Below are 21,751 nucleotides of genomic sequence, written 5' to 3' on the forward strand. Positions count from 1 at the left end.
CATGCGCCAGAACTCAACCGTCAAACCCTCGTTTTAATTAATCGCTGCTTGACATTTGTCATGATTCGACAGCGAAACACCGACATAATCACGCAAATGAGTGGATATTCCCGCTCTGACCGTTCGCTCGGCTGGGATCGAAGAAGATCGGTATGCGGAAAATTGGTCATTATACTGCCCCGAGTTTTTAATTGTGACTTTATTGTGCGAAACAGTACGCGTGAACTGTTTTTTTGTTGTTGTTGTTGTCTGGCGATGATGTAAAGGGAGCGATGCTGTTGTAACGAATGCCCATAAAGCTCTGTCCGCATTTAATTAGTGCAGTGTCCAACAAAATCAGAGTCGGTTATCAGTGGGAGGCGGCTAAGTGGCGCTCAAGAAGGCTTAGTTTCCGCTAAGACACTGTTAAATAATCTCAACAAATCAATGGCATAATTAGATTGTTTTAGGGGATGGAGCAAAAAAAAGGACTGTAGAGCAATTATTATTGGAAATGGCGTAAAAACGTTTATTGTTATGCTTTTTACACGGTTTTTTTGTGTTTAAGCTGGCAATGGAAGCGATAAAAGATTGAAGTTTGAATGGCTGCTTGATATTCCCTTTTACTTTGCCACTCTCCTACAAATGTCTTCAGCTTCAACGTCGTTTACAGCTTTCTATTTCGTACATAACATAGTCTCATGACCTATTTCTTGTTAGTCTAGAATTCCATACCTGTTCTCGATACTCAGATTAGAACCTGGAATGGATTACTTTTATTTAAAGCGGACCTTAAATGGTGTTACTTTTTCTCTTCTTCATCAATCACACTCCCAATCACACGCCCACTGGCAAGCGCTCTTCTAAAATAAAAATAAAACTCTAAGCTCTAGATTGCCTGCTGAACTAAACCAGCTCCGCAAAGAACCAAACAGCAACGAAGTCCCCGTCACGAAAGTCATGCCAAGTAGCGATCTTTACATCTGATATCTACCTTCAGGTGTAGCACACAACCCAGCAAACGGGGGCCTTCATCCAGAACCCGCAAGATCGAACCGCAACCCCAACAAAGCCCCATGCTCACCGCCGTGTGAAGATCGATCTAGCTGGCCTGCGCGCACACGCGGCACCACTCTTGTCTCGCGTCATTGAAACCGAACACACCCGACGGCGTGATAATGCAAAAGCGCGAAGAGCGAAATAATTGCGAAAACAAAATAAAAATTGGCCCAGCATGGGCTCCTGCGCGCCCGCCCCGCGATACTCCAGAACAAGCTCGATCTTCAGTTCAAATCCCGGCCCAAGCACGTCAAAGCGAGAGCGCACCCCGCGTGAACGCGAACGAAAGAGAAAGGGGAAAACAACAACTGTACCCAGCGGTGGAGAGGGCAAGCAAGCACACCGAGAGACACGGACCAATGTGAAGAAACGTGTAGAAAAGTACGCCGCACTAATAAGCCACCTCTCATTTGTTGTCCAACGCTCACCAAGGAAACGTCAAACCGCTTGAACGGTCGTCTGCTGGGGATCGCAGAAGGCTTGCAGACTCCGTATTCTTTAAGCTTCTAGTGCGTAGTGACTGTGTGTGTGTGTGGCTTGAGACATTTCGTAAGTGTGCGCGCTACCCCCTGGAAGGGGTGGAAGAATTTTCTCTCTCGCGCCCGCGCGCACGAGCGCAGAAGACGCGATCAAGGGCTCCGTACGGCCCGTGCGCGAACGTTCGAGCTCAGATGATCTGGTGAAGTCAACCGGGACGGTACTGCAGTCTGCTGTCCTGGCCTCCTCAGAGACGCTTCCACAGCTTCAACGAGTGCCCCACCGCAACAGCCCAAGAATAGTGCCATATTGTGACAGTGACTCCCAGTGGGTGACTTTGTGTATGACTTTGTGTGTAAAGTGGCGCCGACAGTGCTTGCAGGATTTCTTATTTCGCATTCAATAGTGCCCAGGAAGCGATCACTATCATCGGGTGACGAGAAGCCCGGCAAAAGCTCATTAGCAGCTCGTTACGTGCGCCCGACGCGCATTGTCAATAAGGCGTGCGACAGATCGTTACGACTGCGCGACACATCACCGGAAGAGGCGCCCAGGAACCAGGCAGCAACAACAGCAGTGAAGTAGGTGAATTTTCCGCACTTTCCATTTCAAAGGCGCGCTTCCTCGCACGCACCAATTCCGCGTAATCAAAACGCACCGACCGTACTAATTGAAGCTTATCGTTGGACTTCCGACCAAGCGGCACAGCTGCGACAGACGCCTGAGGGGGGAGCCCAGTTTAGCATATTGGCGAGGCTATGGGCTGTGTGTGTGTGCGTTTATTTGTTGTTAGATTATGAATATTCCGCTGCTTGCCATTCCGCATGCGTGTAACCTTTCCCTTTGCCCGCATGCACGACGGCAGGGGAACGTAGCAAACATGACTTGGAAATTGGAAACAACAGCAAACAACGAAACCGTTGCTAGGAATTTTCCCCATTCAAAAAAACCGCTCATTTCCACCTTCACCCGTCCTACGCCGTCGGTTCTCATTTCCATCGATCTCTGTTAAGTCATTTCACTCGGGTGAGTGTCAGTGGGGTGGGATCGTGCGGGTCTTGGCATAGGAACGCTACCACCCCTAGCTTCTTCCCAAAAAACGGAAGGGCAAAATGACGGAGTGCAAATTTTGCGCTGCTTTGGTAGCTCGAATAAACACGGAATGGTTGGATGGTTCGTTGCAGTTGTTTTGAGGAACAGAGAGAAACCACTTTAGCAATGCTGCATAATGAAGCACGGACGGTGTGTACCGATGATGTACCCGACCTAGCTTATCAGCAGCCCGGGGATCTTTGCCGCTGTTGTACCATCTTCGCCAAGACAATCGAAAGTCCCCCTGTTCCGCTTGTCGCGGGGTCGGGAAAGCCAAATCAGGCAATGGGAAATGTTGAATTGCAGCGCTAGAGCGCAAAAAACGCACAACAAACAGAAAGCACGATCGTTCGTTTCAAAGGTTAAGAGCGGGGACTCAGCCAACATCCGGGCGAGACCCGGGATATGCTGTGACGGCACAGTTAGCGCACGACGGAATGCCATGTTGGAATATTATTAGTTGCCCAGGAAGCGCCGCGCACTCGGCAGTGTGAAAACACGCACCATTTCGGGCAAGTAATTTGATGCATTTTCATCACCCCAGGCAAGGGTGAGGGCAGCTGTGGGTGGGCAAGAAAGGGGTGTTCGTTTGAAATTTATCCAACCCATCATCTTTTTATTGAGGGAGGGTGGCAGCGATGGGAATGGTTTGTTTGGTTTTTCCATACTTTTTTTTCGGCGGTAGGTTTGTCTGTCTGTCTGAATTACATCCGCTGAGGGCGGATTGATGATGGAGAGGTCACAGCAACGTAACGCGGGGAGCAACTCTCGTGACGATGAGTTTAATCGTGGGACTAGAGCCCATGCCCCCGCTGCCGAGCCGTCACTTTCCGTTTCCATTTCCTTTTTCCCACAACAAGCGAGAGCATCATCGCCCAAAAACAAGAAAAGTCGTTCGCTAATGCTCGGCACTACAAACAGGAACGAGACTGCACAATGGAAGGGGATGGAATGTGGTGTATTTGCATTTTTTAAAAACTCATTTTTCATCGTGCTCCCCCACGGTCTGGGAGGATGATTTAGAGCATTAGAGCGACGAGCGACGAGACGAGCAACACGGCCAACACGGGGTCTGATTATGGGGCTTTGTTTAGTGGAGGTGCTTCATCCTCCAAAAAACCGCGGGTTCGTGTCATCGTCGGTCGCCGGGTGGCGGTTTGGATGTGGTTGTTGTTTTTTTCCTTTGCGAAATCGTGCCCACAGGGCGGGTCTAAAATGAAAAGCGAAGCCAAGAAGGAAAAAAATGGCCGTTCGGCACTTTGATTTGACCTCTCTAAATAGCGGAATAATAAGCTGGACCGAAGCTGTCTTAGGTAATCGTGGCAGGGTAATGCTAATTTTCCTAACGCAAAACCACGCCACGACTTAAACCGCCACAAGGCCGATTGTGTTTTTTTCTTCTGCTGCTTCTTCTTATTTTTGGAGGAGCAGAGCGCAAAGCGCCACCCTAAGAAGACACCGCTACGGTGAGGTCAACATAATAAACGAGAAAGAAAGAAAAAAAGACCGGGGTAGCCCAGCAAAATCATAACACACTGCCCTCGGTTGCCGGTGTGACTTGCTGCTCGCATTTATAGTGCAATAGAGAGCGCCACCTCAAACGCTTCACCCGCTGGTACCTGGTGGGTAGCTCCCCACGGGGAAGCTTCGTTTCAGTGCAGATTGTTTCGTAAGAAGCGGGAATCCCTTTGGCCCAAAACAAGCCGCCCTCTCTAATGGTGGAAGGATGAGGTACTACCATCTCATGATGATGATGATGATGATGAGGCTGCTTGGTGCTGAAGGGCTAGCTTATCAACACGACGGGCTTGCGAAACAGCGGCTCGCTAGCGTCTCATGGTAATTGAATGAATTTGCTCCGCGTTTGCTCGGAAATGAAAGAATAACTTAAGCCGAACAAGGCGGACGGGAAAAACAAACGCCCGCACGATGGGCGATTATGAGAAAGGGAGGACAAAAGAGTCATATAAATACACACACACACACACAGATAGACGGCTTGCCGTCCCTTGACGGTGGTCATGTTGGTTGTAGGATAAGAAGAAAAACTCCCCCCATTGCCACAAACGGCTGTTGACAAGTTGATACCAAAAGCGTCCACTTTGTGCAGACAGAGAGCTCTCAATCTGTTTATCATAAACTCAATCCAACTTCTTCAAGCAGCACTCTAATGTAATTGGAGTTTAAACTTCCAACCCCGAAAGCAACTCACACGAACGCGCTGAAGGTGAAGTTATTATTTTATCATAAAACTGTATTTACTGTCCATTTCATGCCCGAACCTCGCTGATGGCACATCATCACCCGCAACCCCGTAACCGCCAGCCAGCCACACTCGAAAGTGACGGAAAATATTGTCGTCCACCTTCATTTCCCAAGTTGCCACCCATCCCAACTTTACGCCCTCCCGACCCCCGTTTCTTGTCTCGTATATGAAAGTTGCTGCATTTGCTTAACGTTTCAACTTTGCCGATAAAACTTTCGTTCCCTTTCTTTGTTGTGTGGCCCCCCTCCCACTCCAGATTCTCACTCCCCGGAGCACGGTCGTTCATCATCCAATAGAAGTGTCGAAGCGTAAAAGTTCAGCTTTACGGGAAACTTTTTGTGTACCGTCCGCATCGCGCCTCCACCCATTCGCGTCAAACTGTTCCACTTCCCGGTCCGAATGTCGTACCAGAAGTTCGGTGAAAGAACGCGCGAGCAACGGCAAAGGTGCTACCTGTGCGGAAGAGAGCAGGCTGGCGTTCGGACGGACTTCCCGGCTTAATTACGGACTTTGGGAGGCTAAGGGAGTGCCTAATTCTTGCTAGATGAGCAATTAGCTCGCCCGCTTTTGGGGCAGGAACAACACGCGCGCGCGGCAGAAACCTTATGATTTACTCATTATCCTCGTATCGGGTGAATGTCACCGCTAATGATTTTGCTATATTGTTTTTTTTTTGGTTGTTGTTGTCCCTATCGCTTCTTTGCGACAACATGAACGTAATGACTGTAGGTGGATCTCGTCCTTCTTGCTAGTGTAACCCAATTATGAGCTTCCGATGGATGTTGGCTCCATCCGTGGGTGGAAGCGCTAGTTCGTTTTTAAAAGAGACGAAGCAGCGAGAGAGAGAGAGAGATAGCTAGATCGGTGGTGGCAAGGTGACGAGGTGAGAATCGATTCGCCGTAACAAATTATGGCAAATAATTGCGATCACTGTACGGGGATTTTGTGCCACATTGCGCAACATGATACATGGCGCGTTCTCGTCCTCCACACCACAGCCTGCCACAACTTCCTGCCCAAGAGTTCCGCCTCCCGGGATTCGGCTGTCCCTTTGCGAGTAGCAAACACCCGGACGGGGAGATAAATTGCAACAATGTGAGGATGTGAGGGTTGTGTGCTGGATGAAAAAAATACACTTTTGATAAATTGCTCCAACCGTATCGATGACGCTGCCAAATTGAATGTTCGGTTCTACGGCAACCGGGGATGGAGTTCTAGGGTACAAGATAAATCATCGTCGTGATATTAATCGTCTAGGACGGTGTGTGTGTGTGTGTCTATGTGCGAATAGAGCAATAATTGAGTTGTTATTCGATGAGGTTTCGAAAATTTATAATAAAGATGCTTGCCCGGCTTTTAACCAGACAAACGCACACAAAGAGAAACAGAAAAACATGTTTAATGGGTTTTACAAAACACAAAGAGAATACCGATCAGAACGTTCAATGAAAGCGCTCAAGTTGAGCTAGAGGTTAGAAGAACATGAGATCAATTACTGGAACGCCGTGCTTCTAGAAGGCGTCGTTTAACGTCCGTCTCTCGCTGCTTAGCGGCTGAAGGTTTCGTTTATTCCCGATTTACTTTCCGTTCATAAATCGTAGCCTAATTTAACGAAAGCGACAGAGAAACTTTCATTCAAGTTAGCATAAATTAGCATACATTTCCTTTTCACCTACTCAAGGTAGCTTAAGAATGGGACGAGACGCGCCTGAAAGTGAATTCACCCAGAAATTGAATATCAAACCGATCATGATCATGTGGATAAAAATGCAAAATTAATTCACATAAAATCACAAGCATCAGCAATTTATGAGCAGAATGTTGACTGCCATGCCGAAGTTTGGCAACTCTAGTGTGGACAAATCTTCACAAACACACACAGACACATATCTTCCGAGGAAAAGTTGGAGAAATTTCTATCCCAATCATCATCAGCGGCTGCATTTGTAGGCATGATTGGTGTGTCCTAGAAAGCTGATCGCTGATGGATGGAAATCCCCGCACCGCGGCTAAAGTGTCTGGCAGGCAATGTTTGTTTTGAAGCTTTTGGGGTCACTGGGAAACGAGTTTTTTGTGTGTATGTAGAATGGGACATTCTGGCGTACGCCCGTGGGTGATCGGGCTAACCATTTCTCGTCAGCTGTCACGACATCTCCCGATCTCGAAATCGGTGAGTGTCTCGTAAATAAATGTACAGTTATCAGCCCAAACGCTTGACCGCATTCGAGTTGGAGGGATCTATTCTGAAGTAAAAGGCCTGTCCGAACTTCAAGCTTCAAGAAAGCATGTCAGACAACAACAAAAAAATGAAGGCCATACCCGCAGGGGCACTTGCGCGGGTCGTTTCGCAGCACCAGCCACTTTCATGCGGTGGGCGCGTGGACAGAATGCGAAAGCCACGGGCAGGAATACGTGTGACGAGCGCAACAAAACAACAACAACAATAAAAACTCCTAACTTGCGAACAATGACCTCTCTGTGTGGACAAACACAGTGGATGTTGTTCCAGAGTGACATCCAGAAATGAATAACTTGTTCCCTACTAGGGAACGGAGACGATTAGATGCGTTATTTTCTAGATAGGAGTTTGACGAGGCTCGTCGAGACAACAATCTGAATCTGACACTTTGTTAATTTCCAGATTGAGTGTGTAGCGTCAGCCTGCTGTCCTCCAAAGGCGACAAGCGTTGATGATAAATTGTCACCAAAGGGGATATAGTCCTTAGCCTTTTTTCACATGGAGTAATCGAACACGGTCATCATCGCTAGCACCCCAACATCAACTACCTCCTCGGATGTCCTGTGTCTCCTCGGCGTCCATTATCGGCACTTACCTTGATGACTGCCAGTAATCGAGGACGCAAACACACACACACACACAAACATATTCACTCACAGTCGGTAACCCTTAGGCTCATTAGCGGCTTAACCTTGAACTTGGAAAATCTCGACGACGCGATGCCACCGACACCGGCACTGCCCAGCGTGCAAAAAATAATACCATTACCGTAACCGGTTTCCCAAAGCGGATACGCCATTTGTGAGCCGGTTTTATCGATGGCGTTGGCCCGAACTGCTAGCGCACAGCATGCGGCCACCCTTACCAAACCGGTTGTGTGCCGTCCGAGCCTAACGAACGCCGCGAGTCTGCCCTGAACGCATCTTCGCGCGGCGTAAAGGTCCGGCGGGCCCCGTAACTGAGCTGATGCGGTCGATAATCATCAGGGCGTCACAGATAATGAAACACACACACGCCTCAGTGTCATCTTTGTGTTGGCGCATTTCCGGGCGGTGGTAAGGTCGTCGCTCATGGGCGAATATTAGCGAACCTTCCAGCACGAGCAATGCACGGAGCAGTGATGTGTGTTGGAAAATCAAGGACAGCGATATCGCGGCCCGATCGCGGAACCAAAGCAAACGGAAATCGGAAGTGTGCTCACCGGGGTGGAGTTGAACAACACGCTCGAACAGTACCGTCCAACCACAGTTTGGAGTTGAATTATGCTGACATCACCCAGAGGGTGGAACGGAAAACAGGGTTCTCTGTGCCCCAGCCCGAGCGGGCTACGAGCTACGATTGACTCGCGTCACAATTTATCGAAAGTTCACACAGCCTCACCCTGACATACACTGCATGATGGTGATGAGCAACAGCTGCGGTGGGGGAACAATAACAACAGATCGATTTTAAAAACCACACACTGATTGGAAATTTGTGGTTTCGCTGGCGGGAAATCGGACTGCGCTGCATCCGATTGTGCCGCTTAATTGCATCCATGTCTGATTGGAGCTTTTCTGTGCTGGTCGCCGTGTTTTTCGCTGTTCGCTTAATTGGAATTGCAGTTTAATTTTTGTGCTGCGTCTCTGCTAGTATCAGCCGCGAGCTGGGGCTTAAATTAGACATCCCGGAGTTCAGAACCCGTTTTGCTTTTTTGCACGGTTGAATGACCAAGTGCCAAGTGTTAAATACAATCTAATGCCCATAAAACTGCAACCCCAAACCGAAACCCGTTTCAAGCTGTATTGCAAACCATAAAAAGCTCGACTTTACCACAGATTCTTCTTGATTCTGACCTCTTCCCGCTCGAAAAACCTCAAGAAGAGGTTCTGAGCAGCTTTCGCGCACCTTAAACCCCACCGAAACGGAACGTAAACTCCCGCCTTTATCACGTTTGACACATCACAAAGATGCTTTCCCGAACCCCCACCCAATGTTGCGTTTTGCCATTACGTAAGCTTCTCACGTGTGCGTGGCTTTATTTCTCTTTGCACGATTGTTCTCCCATGCGTACCTTTCGTATGCGTGTGTGTGTGTGTGTGTGTCGAGCAGTCGTCGGTCGATGATCTTTTGCGTCGATCTTGGCTTTTTTTAGTGCCGCACCGATACAGCATCACGGGCGGCATGTTTAATCAAGCGATACGGGGTGGGGCAGAGGTACTGCCACGATTTGCGCCGCATCTCTCCGCTGCTTTAGCATTTGGAAGGGAATGGGGTCGTTTCTTCCAGCACGCACGCTCTCGTCTGGTCGTTGGTCGGGGAGGCCATAAATTTAATCGGATTGTAATTCTCTGCAGAATTGCTGTCTTGCGCTCGCATCGGATCCAATCGCAACACTCTTTCACGGTGGGTTCGTTCTTTTATTTGCGTGCCTCACTTTGATTTGGAAAATAAATCATAAAGTGAAACGAATCACACAACCTTCAAACTTTCCGTACGCTTCAGCTGCACCACACCAAAATCCCTCCCGTCCAGGCAGGATTCACTCCCGCCAAACAGTGCCAACTTTACTGTATCGTGCTCGTTTTATTTTTCTCGATAAAGTCGCTCCTTTTTTACTTCGTCCTCTTCGCACGGACAAAGAAGATGGCTTCCCCAGGGGAACAAAATAAAAGTAACATCGACCAACAAAATAAACCATTTCACCTTGCAGAAGCAGCAGGCAAAAAGATGCACTGCCAATGGCCACAAACACTCGGCCACAACCATCACTCTTCTTCACTGGTCGGAAAACATGATTTTTCGCTTTGCGCAAAACCATACTGCACCCAACAGCCCCGGTCCTGTCGGGCACACACAGACACAAAAGGGAACTCTCCCTTTCAACAGTGTCTGTGTGTGTAGTACGTGTGCAGTGATGGACTGATTCACCTTCCATTGTCAGTGCGAATCCGCAAATGCCCACCGGGCAAAGATAACCCTGAAGAATCATTGTTAGCCGTTTCCTTCCCTTTACTAGGACACACAGCGTTCAGGAACGTGGCTTTCCTTTTTTCGTTCCATCCACTATCCAGAGAAAGCAAGCAACTTTACCCTTGCCAACTACAACAGTGTCCAACATAAATCTTTGCAAATGCTTCGGGTTCGGTTAGCTGGCTGCTCCTCTTCTGCTCGGCCGCGCGGTTCATTAATATTCGAACCAGAATCTGCGGAAAGTGTTTTTACGCTTTACGCGTACAACTAGCACGAGACTGATAAACGATAAGGTTGCACAACTGATGCTCAGACTTCTTGTCGTGCGGGAAATTATTTTCATTGCAGCGATTGAATCTTAGCGTCTAGTAATGAGCGGAGTTTGTAACAAGTGTTTGGAGCCTGAAGCGAGATTCAGGAGATAGGAAGTTGTTTAGTTGTGTTTGGGATTTTCACGGATCATTTTGTATCTTGAAATCCTACTTGTCAAGCTCAAATAGCCACTATAATAACACAATATTCTGTACGAAGACATAAAGGTACGGCAACAAGTCATCAAGATCCGAGAAAAATGAGTGTGAATTCTCTGTATCGGACTGATTTAACTTAAACTTGATTCCAGGAGACATCTATCCTACAGATATCACAAAGAAGTTGATATCATTTCAATTCTTACTAGTTTACAACAATGAATGCTTTATTGGGAATAGGCTTTTAGTACTGTTCTCCTGTTCTCATGTTGATCGTCCCCTATTGGCTCCTATTTTCCGTAAAATATCGTTCTTATCAATTTCCAACAACCATGCCCTGTGGTTACACACTCACCTACACCATCGTACCATCTTGAGCCGTACCATAAGGTTGCTTCCATCTCTGATTTCTTCCACCTAATGCACTTGAATAGCCTCTTCTGTCGTTTACTTCCAATTTCTTTGAGGATTTAAAGTTCAACCCCCTGTGTTTGTCATCAAATGGGGCAAGGAAGAACGTTCTTACCGTTGTGGTGTCAGTGTCGGAAATTGATTTCATTCCACCCGAACCCTCTCTTAAAGCTCGTTTGAAAAGTTTCGCCGCAAATCTTTAACGTTGCAACTGTGCGCACCTTGCGCCATCAGGATGTTGGCAACCCTTAACTCCGGGTGACTGCAATATCAACCAAGCACACAGAACGAAACCAACAAGTGTGTGTGTGACTCTGTGTCGTAAAAGATTTCCCTGACAGGCGAACACCGAGAAGCACATTTTTCTTACCTCCACGGACGACACAAGACACATCTGGAAGCGACACGGTGCCCTGGTGTAAATACAACCATCGACTCTCCATAAGCTTTGGAGCCTTATTTTCTCCATTCCGTCCGCAACGTACCAGCAATCTCTTCCGAGCTAACGTCACAGTAAACGCTTGAAAGTGTAAACGTCTTTTCCCTTTTCTTCTGTCTGTGGTACACCTCTGCTTTGAGCTTACCTTTATTGGATATGCTTGAGGTTGTCTTTTTTTTTAGTCGCTCTACCCAAGCCACAAAATTAACTGTCCGTACTAAACGATGTGTCAATGTGCGGCCAGGTCACATAAGGTGCATTTTCATTTCACGAACTAGTACGAGATCTGTGGTGCGTGCTATTCGGTGTGCTATAATTTGCCTTCACATTTGACGCTCACTGCTTTGAACACCCTTTTTTGGGGAACGAAACGCACACATTAGACGCTTTTGGTGCGTGTGGTGCAAGCATCCTCCCTCCCGGTAAGGGTACAAGCTGCAAGTGAACATCTTCAATCTTGGCTCATCCAAAGGAAGTCATCCAACGACGACCCGCTGACCGTATTTGCCCCTTTCGTACTGATCATATCGAGGGTCATCTCGGAAGGCCGCCTGCGGTGCAGTAGTAGAACACTGCCACAATCTACCATCAATGTCAATCACTGTTTAGCAGCTACCACCACACGAATTGACACTGTTCCATAGACACCGATCGATGCGATTCTCGACCAAAGCTTATAATCCCAACAACACTTTTCTCCCATGCTCACTTTCACCTTTACCCCGTGGCCGACGAATGGGCAGAAAGTGTAGCAAAGCTTTACCACTTCTGATGTGCCCTCTTGTAGGGGTTGGATGCGCCTTATCTTGTCTTGTGGGTTCTTCTGCTTCCGGCAAAAGCACAGCACGGCAGCGGTAATGCAATTTACACCATCAATCGTCTTAATGAACGCTTTTCCCGGATTTTCCCGACCGAACCGAACGTCCCGATCGCAAAGTAATGGCAGAGTTGCAGCTCAATTACCGTCTTGCTCACGGGTTTCACTGTTCACAGGCTGCCCTGGAGGTGAGATAAGGTACAAAATGCACACACACACAGCAAGTAATTCGGTAACTGATCCCAACACGGGTAGGAAGTTTAGTAGATGAAACTCAGCGATGAGCATAAGATGGTTAAAGTTAAACCATTAAATGAAATTACCACCCAACAGTAATTAATGGTGCAAGTTGTAATTTTTGGAGCGCAAGGCTTCTTGGAAATGGGAATGATGGGTTTTGGGCATAAATTATTATTATTCCCATTTTTTCAGTTTCTGTCACAGCCGCGATTTCTGTAATCGAGCTGTAATAGGTTGGCGTCTTCCGCATGAGCTTATGAATTTGCACCAATATAATTTATGTGTTCATACCTTAAGATAGATTCATTTATGTAATAAAACTTTAAAATCAGATAGCTCAAAAGGTAGCCTTTCACAGACAATTAAAATGTTCTTCGGGCGTTCACAAAAAATAATCCTCTTCGATTACGTATACACCCCACCGTTGCACTTTCAGTCTCAATTACCTCCCGGTAGACAATAATCTTTGGCTCGTTAACCAAAGATTTGGCCTATCCAACAAACGGAAGAAAAAAATGGCAAAAACCATGTTCGGTAACAGTTCCCTGTTATCTTGCTATCAACCCGCATCGATCTGCTCGGGATTGTTTGGCGTATTTTCCCAAAAGAATGCAATTTGCATTTGATTTCACCGGCGTAAAACATCGACCGCTGTTCCGCTCATTCATTTTGTCTGGCCCTGCGAACGTTTGCGTGTCCCCATTGGTATGCAGAGGGGAGAGGGGAAGGTAGAGAATTTTGGAGGAAGACTCACGAAATTCACAGCATTGCTCTTCGCTCACTCACAGCATCCAAGCGCACCAGGGGGTAATGGTGCAACACGTTGTGATTACACAAACATTAGCCCCGCCAAAACGCGCCTACACAAGACAAAGCGCGTTTGAAAACGATGACCTCGGCCGCCGATCGGTCGGTCGGTCGGTCGGCAAACTCCTCATCCCCGCACTGGGGCTTTGAGCCTCCATTTTCCAAACGGCCATCCGAAACTGGCAATTTTATCAAATCTTTCAATTACCCTTCGCGATGCACCGCAAGAAAGCCAATGAGCCAAAAGCGAATTGCGCGATTGAAGCCCTTGGAGCGTACCGGAGTGGAGGTTGCTGGCAGCAGTTGCAAACTCGATTCGATGCATCATCGTCGTGTAGCCTGGCGTTGTTCTCAGGTTGTTGTTGTTCATGTTTTTATTTTTTATTGTTTCAATTCGCAGCAAAGATCTTCCGAATCTCGGCTTCCCTCGTTAGCAGTCATGTTTCTGCATTATCGCTATTATTTTTCGTGCAGATCCAATTTATTTCTTCCGGGCAGCCCGTCCCAGCCTCTCTGCGTCTCTGTGTTTTTGTGGCATTTTTGCCATAAAACAAAACAACAGAATCATGATTGTTGGGAGGTTTTTATTTTGCCGAAGACGATGAAGAAGCCATCGTTGGATAGAGCACACTTCAAAAGCCCTCGCGCACCAACCAACATCGTATTCGTTGGCCGGTTATATGCTACCGTCCTGTTGTTCGATGCTGCTCGCATTGCAAATTGAATCGATTTCCACATCCACGTCCAATGGATGCTCCATGCTTGGTGTCCGGGCTACTCGCGGGAGCAACCAGCCAGAATGCAGTTGCGCTCGGTCGGTATTGTGGCGCTGGAAGAGATGACGAGATTGATCGATGCAATTCGAACGGAGTACATACAAGCGGATACTAAACGAGGGTTCATCTTCTTGGGGGAAAAATTGAGTGTTTCCTTTCGGATAACACTCCGTAAGCTTGCTTCGAACCAACGGCAGCCATGCCAAGAGCTACTCATTTCCACATGGTGGCACAAACAGCAGGAGCCTACCAGCATGCACCTTCGGTCGAGCAGAGGCGTTTGTTGTTGTGCACTCTAATTGGAAGCAAATGGCAAAGGAAAGAAAAACAGCCTGTCGTTGGTTTGTTATTGTTTCGTTCCGTACAATAATTAAAGCAAACACACAAACCCTAATGCTTTACATGCTCCGGAATTAAAATATCAGACGGTAAAGTTGACCATTAATCCCGTCGGGGAGTATCGTTGTTTTAATGGTCCAGACAAGCAAAACAAGCAAGCAAACTAATCGCACAACAGAGTGTTGACACAGAGTTGGGTAATTAATTTTATGAGCGGTAGAACAGAAAGGTTGCCTCTTGTTTCAATTGAATTTTATTGCCATTTTAATCGCTGTTGAAGTCCGTTCTTACTGTGGTTTCTAATTTTGGACGGGCATCGCAATTTGCTGCCACAACAATCGCCGAATCTCACCTTTTGATGATTCACTTAACCATTTGAAAGACTCAAAACACAAACACATCGCACATCATGCCATTCGTTCGCATTCACGTGCTAGATATTCCAAAACATTGAAAAACCTCCACCACACGATTTCCGTGATGCAATGTGAAGGTGCTCTGCTCTTTGAATGCTGCACGTCACGCTTACTCTTCGTACGGTGCGTGTCCTTGCTCCAATTATTACTGCCTCACACGTGCATCGAAGAGGCTTTGCAAGAGAGGCGCACAAGACACAACTCCAACTCCAACCGCTCCAAGATGCGCCACAAAGACAACCGATCTAACCGGAACAGCGTTTCCTTTTGTGCTTTTTGCAGACACCACGAACCAATAACGTTGGATCTACCTTGAAAGTATAGTCAGCGGTGACAGGATGTCGTCCTGTGCGTGTCCTATGACGAGCCCCGTCGGGGCCACGCTGGCCGCACTGTGCGGCGGTACGCAGTACATGCTGTTCATGGGACTGCTGGAGGTGTTCATAAGGTCACAGTGCGATCTGGAGGATCCGTGCGGACGGACCAAGGTAAGTGAAAGGGCCGGGAACCAGTTCTCCTAGGGGAGGGGAGGTTTCTCGCTTACGCGCTCACTGTCTCTTCCTTTCTTCCCCGCAGGCAAAATCATCCCGAAATGTGGACTACGAGTACGACTTCATTGTGGTTGGCGGTGGATCGGGCGGTTCGGTAATCGCGTCCCGGCTCTCGGAGATCAAGAACTGGAAGGTGCTACTGATTGAAGCGGGTAAGTCCGGGTGGAATGGTGGACACGGGGAAGAGCACAAAGAGCCTGCACCTCGATGGTATTTCGCACTTTGCCAAACCGGACCGGTAAATGGCGATAATGTTTACAGCAAACGTTTCGGTTGGAGCTTTGTGTTGGAGACAATTCTTGAATGAAGCAGACAAAGTTCAAATGGAAGATTAAGCTGGCATTGGTGGCAGCTTTCACGCCAGTGCACAACGTCCCAAGCGACTTTAGTCGATGATGCACTACAAAGTCACGGTTTGTTGCGGTTTTTGGTCGTGGGTTTCGATTATTGTCTATGGATGATGCTGCGGGCTTTTAGCCCGTAATGCATTGCGTAGGTTTGCCTGCGCAAAACCTTTTGCTGCACTGCCACTCCAAACAAAATGCGTTTGACACGACATAGTTTGTGGCGTTTGGGCTCACGAAGATACGAACGCAACAGGTTCTAACAGGCTCCCTTCGTTCGAAGCTCGTCACCGAAACCCCGAAAAAGGAAGAAGACTCGAAGAATGAAATAAAATCCCCAATGTACGAGATGATGTAAATCGCGCACCAACTGACCATGGCCTCGCACGAGTTTTGCACTGAGATTGGCATTTACGGTCCGTGGTCGGTCGGCAAATGCTCATCCGACACTCGTCGGAGCGGAGAGGGGGTGGTTGACATTTACTTTCATAAAATACCGTTCACCCGGGGACGTCGCTTTTCCACTGCGGGCAACATGTGTCGTGTGGTCGTTACTTTTTTTGCGCTACCCCCTTGTGCGACCAACACCGGGAGCGTTCGGAACGGCTCCCCATGATTATTGCCATGAAGTTGACTTTGGCCTTTCAGTCAAGGGGAATTTTCCCTTTTTTTTCTTCTTTGGACTGGAAGAGAAAAAGCAATGCAGAAGAATGAAACGAAAGGGATGACATTTACTGCGGAGAGTGCACGAAAACAGGGCAGAGTGGGAGGATTTGATTTCGCTTAATTTTCGGGGTCGCTTTGGTGGCCTTTTGTGATGTTTTGTGGGACCTTGCACCATTTGTTTAAGTCTCCGAAGCAGTTATTAAGTCCAGAACCTGTCCTGCTGTTGCTGTTGCTGATGATGATGCTGCTGCTGCTCCCAGTAGGATACAACCTTTAACCGGAATCATGTTGATGGCCTTGCTGGGACGTTCGTCGTCTGTGCCAAGGCAGTCATTATCCGCCACTGACGCACTCGCTGCGAAAACTGTGGCATTCTGTGGTGCCGAAACTTTCCAAAATTGTTTCCATTTTTAATTTCTCATCTGCTCAAAGCTCAAGCCGGCCAGGCGGGTGATTCCTGCTTACCTCACCGAGCGAGCCGCTCAGTCACAGCTCATTTCACACGATTAGCAATGATTTTCTTTGTGTGCAGCGCGCGTATGTGCAGCAATTATGCGTTCCGAACAATTATCATCTATTCCGTGCGCACCTCTGACCTTGACCCAAAACGTCCGGAACCAGCAATCGAGCAACCTGGGGGTTCTAACGCTAACGGCCAGGTTCTTCTTCGCAGCAGAGCCTCATACGTAGCATCGGCCCGCTGGCAAGAGTTGAGCATGCTGTACATCACAAACGCTGCAACACACAACGCATTGGACGACACAATAGCTAGTTTTTTTCGTCTTCTATTCCCTTACCCCAAGACACCGGGCGAAGAACTGCCAGCGATGGGAAGGAGGCTCGATCGCTCGAATGATGCTGCGATTCGCGAAACAAACATTCCACAACAACGCTAGCGCTAGCAACCCCCTTGGTGGGGGTGAGCTCACGAGGAAACAATCATCTCTTGCGGCATTGTGTGCCGCGTTTTCGGTTCATCTGCACACTCTCTATTCTCCCCATCCATACATGCATACACACACACACACACGCTCAATTGATCTACAGGTAAAGCGCAATGTGCCGTGGCGAAGCTGTTGGTACAAAGTAGTGTTTGCCGCTGCTCTCGTTGCAAATATCGAAACATCGGCCAATTTTCATACTAACGCGCGCGCGTCCCGTCTAACGGTAGAGAGCGTGTACGTTGGCTAATCGATGGGTCCATCTTGTTGCACGCGGGGAGGGTCCCGCGATACCATGGGCGGGCGTGAATAAACCCCAATGCCCCTTCCACTCGCCATGATCGGTCGAAACCGGGCGAAATAAGAGAATGCATCCGGAGGGAGGCCACCCGAAACGAGCGCGCGTCCCACCACAGGGGGCCAAGAGTTAGTATACACGGACTGAGAACTGGGTCGTTTATCGGGTCGTTTGATTCGGCTGCAATTAGCATTCCCCCCCCCCCTCGGCGGTGCGGAGCGAAACACTGTTGGGGGAGCCAATTGCACAAGGCATTGCGAATTTCGTTTAGTTCGTGGACTCGATCGTTCGGCTAGCATTTTTCGTCCGTTTAATCCCAGCACTTCGACACTAATCGATTGGAACCATTGGTCGTCGGAACCGTGAAAGAAGCGTGAACGAGTATTTAAAACTCCCTCAATTTGTGTAGCCAATTCGTTGCAGCAAGAGAAAAATTGCATTTTCATTTGCCGATGGACAAATAATGCTCGAAAATTGGTGTCGCCTTGATCGCTTTGGGAAGTTATTTTCAACCCCAAATGACAGAACTGCAGCTTCATTATGTTCGCTCTCTTGCTCTCTCTCTCTCTCTCTCTCTCTCTCTCTCTCTCTCTCTCTCTCTCTCTCTCTCTCTTTATTTCTGCGTTCTCTATTCACGATGCGATGCATCCGTCACAATTCTCAATCACTTTCCCCCGCTAGTAAATGCATTGCACAGCTTCCAACAATATGAACTTTTCCACAATAATGGAGCGTAACATAAAATGTAACAAAAGAGACATGGGTTTTGATGGTTTAGTTCACTTTTTCCCAGCCTTACACCCACTTATACCCAACACACAGGACAAGAATGGAAAACCACCACTCAAACCACATCCGAACATTGATTGACGCTGGTAAAACCCCTCTGCCGGACCTTGTTAAACGATTGTTAAACCGTTTTTGTGATCTCCCAACTATCCACACAACGAAATGTGCGCTCGATTTTAGGTTACTCCGCATTAATGTGTAGTTCCCCGGGTTTATGTTGCTTTTAAACTAACCGATAGTGCCGTGTTTTTTTATGGGTTTCGCTTTTCCGCTGCGTCGAGCACGTATCGGCCGCCTCAATAGGCAGCAACACTTTCGGTCGGTGGCTGTCGGTTTTGAAACTGAAATCCTCTGCAACCAGCCCGCAGCGCAATGATGGTGCGTCATTATCTCGGTCGGCGGGCTGCATGATAGTGCAATCGGCCACCCACCAGCCCACCAGCCCACTGTGTGGAGTAATAATCGTGAATAAATTCAATTAGCTTTGGCTTCCCAAACGCCTCCCCCTCCACAACCCCTTTTTATTTGCATTCTCTGCGCCACCGTGACGTCTAGTGTGACGCATTTTGGGCATTACCTCGGCACTCGGTTCTTCATGTCGTGTGTTTGAAATTCAATAGAAACATTATCCAGAGAAGATCTAATCTGTACCGTTGATGGGCGATAGGAGAGCTTTCTTCGAAACATTCAAATAGTGGCGTTTGATCGAAATTAGATCAACCAACAGGTACAGACGATAGCTCTCCAATAGAAAACTCCAACGAAAGCTCTCCTCGATACGAGCAGAGTTGGGCGTCTTCTTCGCACAGCTTCACACCGGCTTTGCTAAATGGTGGCAACAGAATTGAAGACTGGCAAATCTTGCGGCAAAATTCTCCACAAAAGGGAACGGTGAAGATCGGTGCTGCGTTTTGTACCGATTACTTCACCCCGAAGGTTCCCCACCACCGTTTCGCATCTCTTCGCAGCATCAATTGTTCCCTTGTCTTTCCCCCATGTGTAAGAGCTTTATCGTTGGTGTTGGTGGTGTTTGTGTTCCGCGCATAACAACCACCCAGCCGAGCGATCGCGAAACACGATGTCTCTAATTAGCGATATATTTGCACAACGGCTACGGCGCGTACGATTCCTAACATTCCTTTCTCGCTGTGGACTGTGTGTTGTAATCTCATCTCTTCCTTCGCCCATCTCACCCATCACAGGACCGGATGAACCGACGGGCGCCCAGATCCCGTCCATGTTTCTGAACTATCTCGGCAGCGACATCGACTGGAAGTTTAACACCGAGCCGGAACAGTACGCCTGTCTGGGGTCGCCGGAGCAGCGCTGCTACTGGCCTCGGGGCAAGGTACTCGGCGGCACGTCCGTGCTGAACGGCATGATGTACATCCGGGGCAACCCGCAGGACTACGACGACTGGGACGCGATGGGCAATCCGGGCTGGAAGTGGAAGGACGTGCTGCCGTACTTCATGAAGTCGGAGGACAACCTGCAGATCAACGAGGTGGACTCGAAGTACCATTCGACGGGCGGCATGCTACCGGTTGGGCGGTTCCCGTACAACCCGCCGTTCTCCTACTCGGTGCTCAAGGGCGGCGAACAGCTCGGCTACCAGGTGCAGGATCTGAACGGTGCCAACACGACCGGCTTCATGATTGCGCAGATGACGAACAAGAACGGCATCCGGTACAGTGCGGCGCGTGCCTTCCTGCGCCCGGCCGTCAACCGGGCCAACCTGCACATCCTGCTCAACACGACCGTCACGAAGGTGCTGGTGCATCCGACCTCGAAGACGGCGCACGGTGTGGAGATTGTCGATGAGGATGGGCATATGCGCAAGATTCTGGTGAAGAAGGAGGTGATCGTGAGCGGTGGAGCGGTCAACTCGCCCCAGATACTGCTGCTGAGTGGCATTGGACCGCGCGAACATCTGGAGAAGGTGGGCGTGCGTCCGATACACGATCTGCCGGGCGTGGGCAAGAACCTGCACAACCACGTCGCGTACTTTATCAACTTCTTCCTGAACGATACGAACACGGCACCGCTGAACTGGGCGACGGCGATGGAGTATCTGCTGTTCCGCGATGGGCTCATGTCGGGGACGGGCGTATCGGCCGTGACGGCCAAGATCAGCTCGAAGTACGCGGAGCGACCGGATGATCCGGATCTGCAGTTCTACTTCGGCGGGTTCCTGGCTGACTGTGCCAAGACGGGGCAGGTCGGTGAGCTGCTCAGCAACGATTCCCGCTCGGTGCAGATCTTCCCGGCCGTGCTGCACCCGAAGAGCCGCGGGTACATTGAGCTGAAGTCGAACGACCCGCTGGAGCATCCGAAGATTGTCGTGAACTACCTGAAGGAGGATCACGACGTGAAGGTGCTGGTGGAGGGCATCAAGTTTGCGGTGCGGCTCTCGGAAACGGACGCGCTGCAGGCGTACGGCATGGATCTGGACCGAACGCCCGTCAAAGCGTGCCAGGATAAGGACTTTGGAAGTCAGGTAAGTGTGCCCTTAACCAGGTTAGCCGCTCTCCACAATTATTAATTGAGGTTTCTTTCGCGCCTTAGGAATACTGGGAGTGTGCCGTACGACAGAACACCGGTGCGGAGAACCATCAGGCCGGTTCGTGCAAGATGGGCCCGACCAGTGACCCGCTGGCCGTGGTCGATCACGAGCTGCGTGTGCACGGCGTGCGGAATCTGCGAGTTGTCGATGCGTCCGTCATGCCGAAGGTGACCTCGGGCAACACGAACGCACCGATCATCATGATCGCCGAGAAGGGTGCCCATCTGATTCGCCGGGCGTGGGGCGCTCGCTAGAGCTAATTGCACCTTTCCCCTCCCCTGTCCAACTGCCGTGTGGACAGCACTTCTCCTAGCATTTACGAAATAGGGGACCGATTCATTTACCGCCTAAGCTAATCGCGTTTTTAGGCACTCCTCCTCTTCTGCCCCTTTGTATGTCCGTCCCGGGTGTGTTGCCACGTGTCACGCGTCTTGTTCGAAGCGTTCGAGAGTTTGTTTTGTTTTGGAAAGTATTAGTTGCATCTTTACACGAACAAAACGTGACGGTTTGTTTCTAGCACTCGCTCTACCTCGAATGGCAAATGAATTCATTCCGCTTCCGGCACTGTTCACGTACGCCCGCGTTTGCTTCTATCAAACACGGGCGGTTTGCGTGCGCGTGTCACAACAGCTCAAGACAAATCGGCACACATTTCTCCCCTCTTCCTCTGAAAAAAAAACACTCCCTGGCGTGGCAAACCAGGCATGTCCCGCTCAAATTGTGTTAATGTAAAGTTAAATTATGAATATCAATAAAGATTAATTATGGTACAATTATGGGCGTGATGATGCGGTGCAAGCACGAGCGAAAGAAATGCAAT

General features: G+C 48.9%; 1 protein-coding gene across 2 annotated transcripts; it reads left to right on the plus strand.

Annotated features, from left to right (window-relative positions):
* Positions 1-1,435: 1,435 nt before the first annotated feature.
* Positions 1,436-21,707, plus strand: LOC120894054 (glucose dehydrogenase [FAD, quinone]). 2 transcript variants are annotated; one of them, XM_040296402.1, is made up of 5 exons: positions 1,436-2,100; positions 15,062-15,267; positions 15,356-15,482; positions 19,571-20,865; positions 20,934-21,707. In XM_040296402.1, exons 2-5 carry the CDS (start codon positions 15,118-15,120, stop codon positions 21,183-21,185), a joined length of 1,824 nt encoding a protein of 607 aa, XP_040152336.1. In that variant the 5' UTR covers positions 1,436-2,100; positions 15,062-15,117; the 3' UTR covers positions 21,186-21,707. The 2 variants fall into 2 exon arrangements, with proteins under 2 accessions (XP_040152336.1, XP_040152335.1); XM_040296401.1 differs by having other exon boundaries at positions 1,436-2,096.
* Positions 21,708-21,751: the final 44 nt, after the last annotated feature.

Source organism: Anopheles arabiensis, chromosome 2 (assembly GCF_016920715.1).
Source record: "Anopheles arabiensis isolate DONGOLA chromosome 2, AaraD3, whole genome shotgun sequence".
In the NCBI taxonomy this organism is placed as follows: domain Eukaryota; kingdom Metazoa; phylum Arthropoda; class Insecta; order Diptera; family Culicidae; genus Anopheles; species Anopheles arabiensis.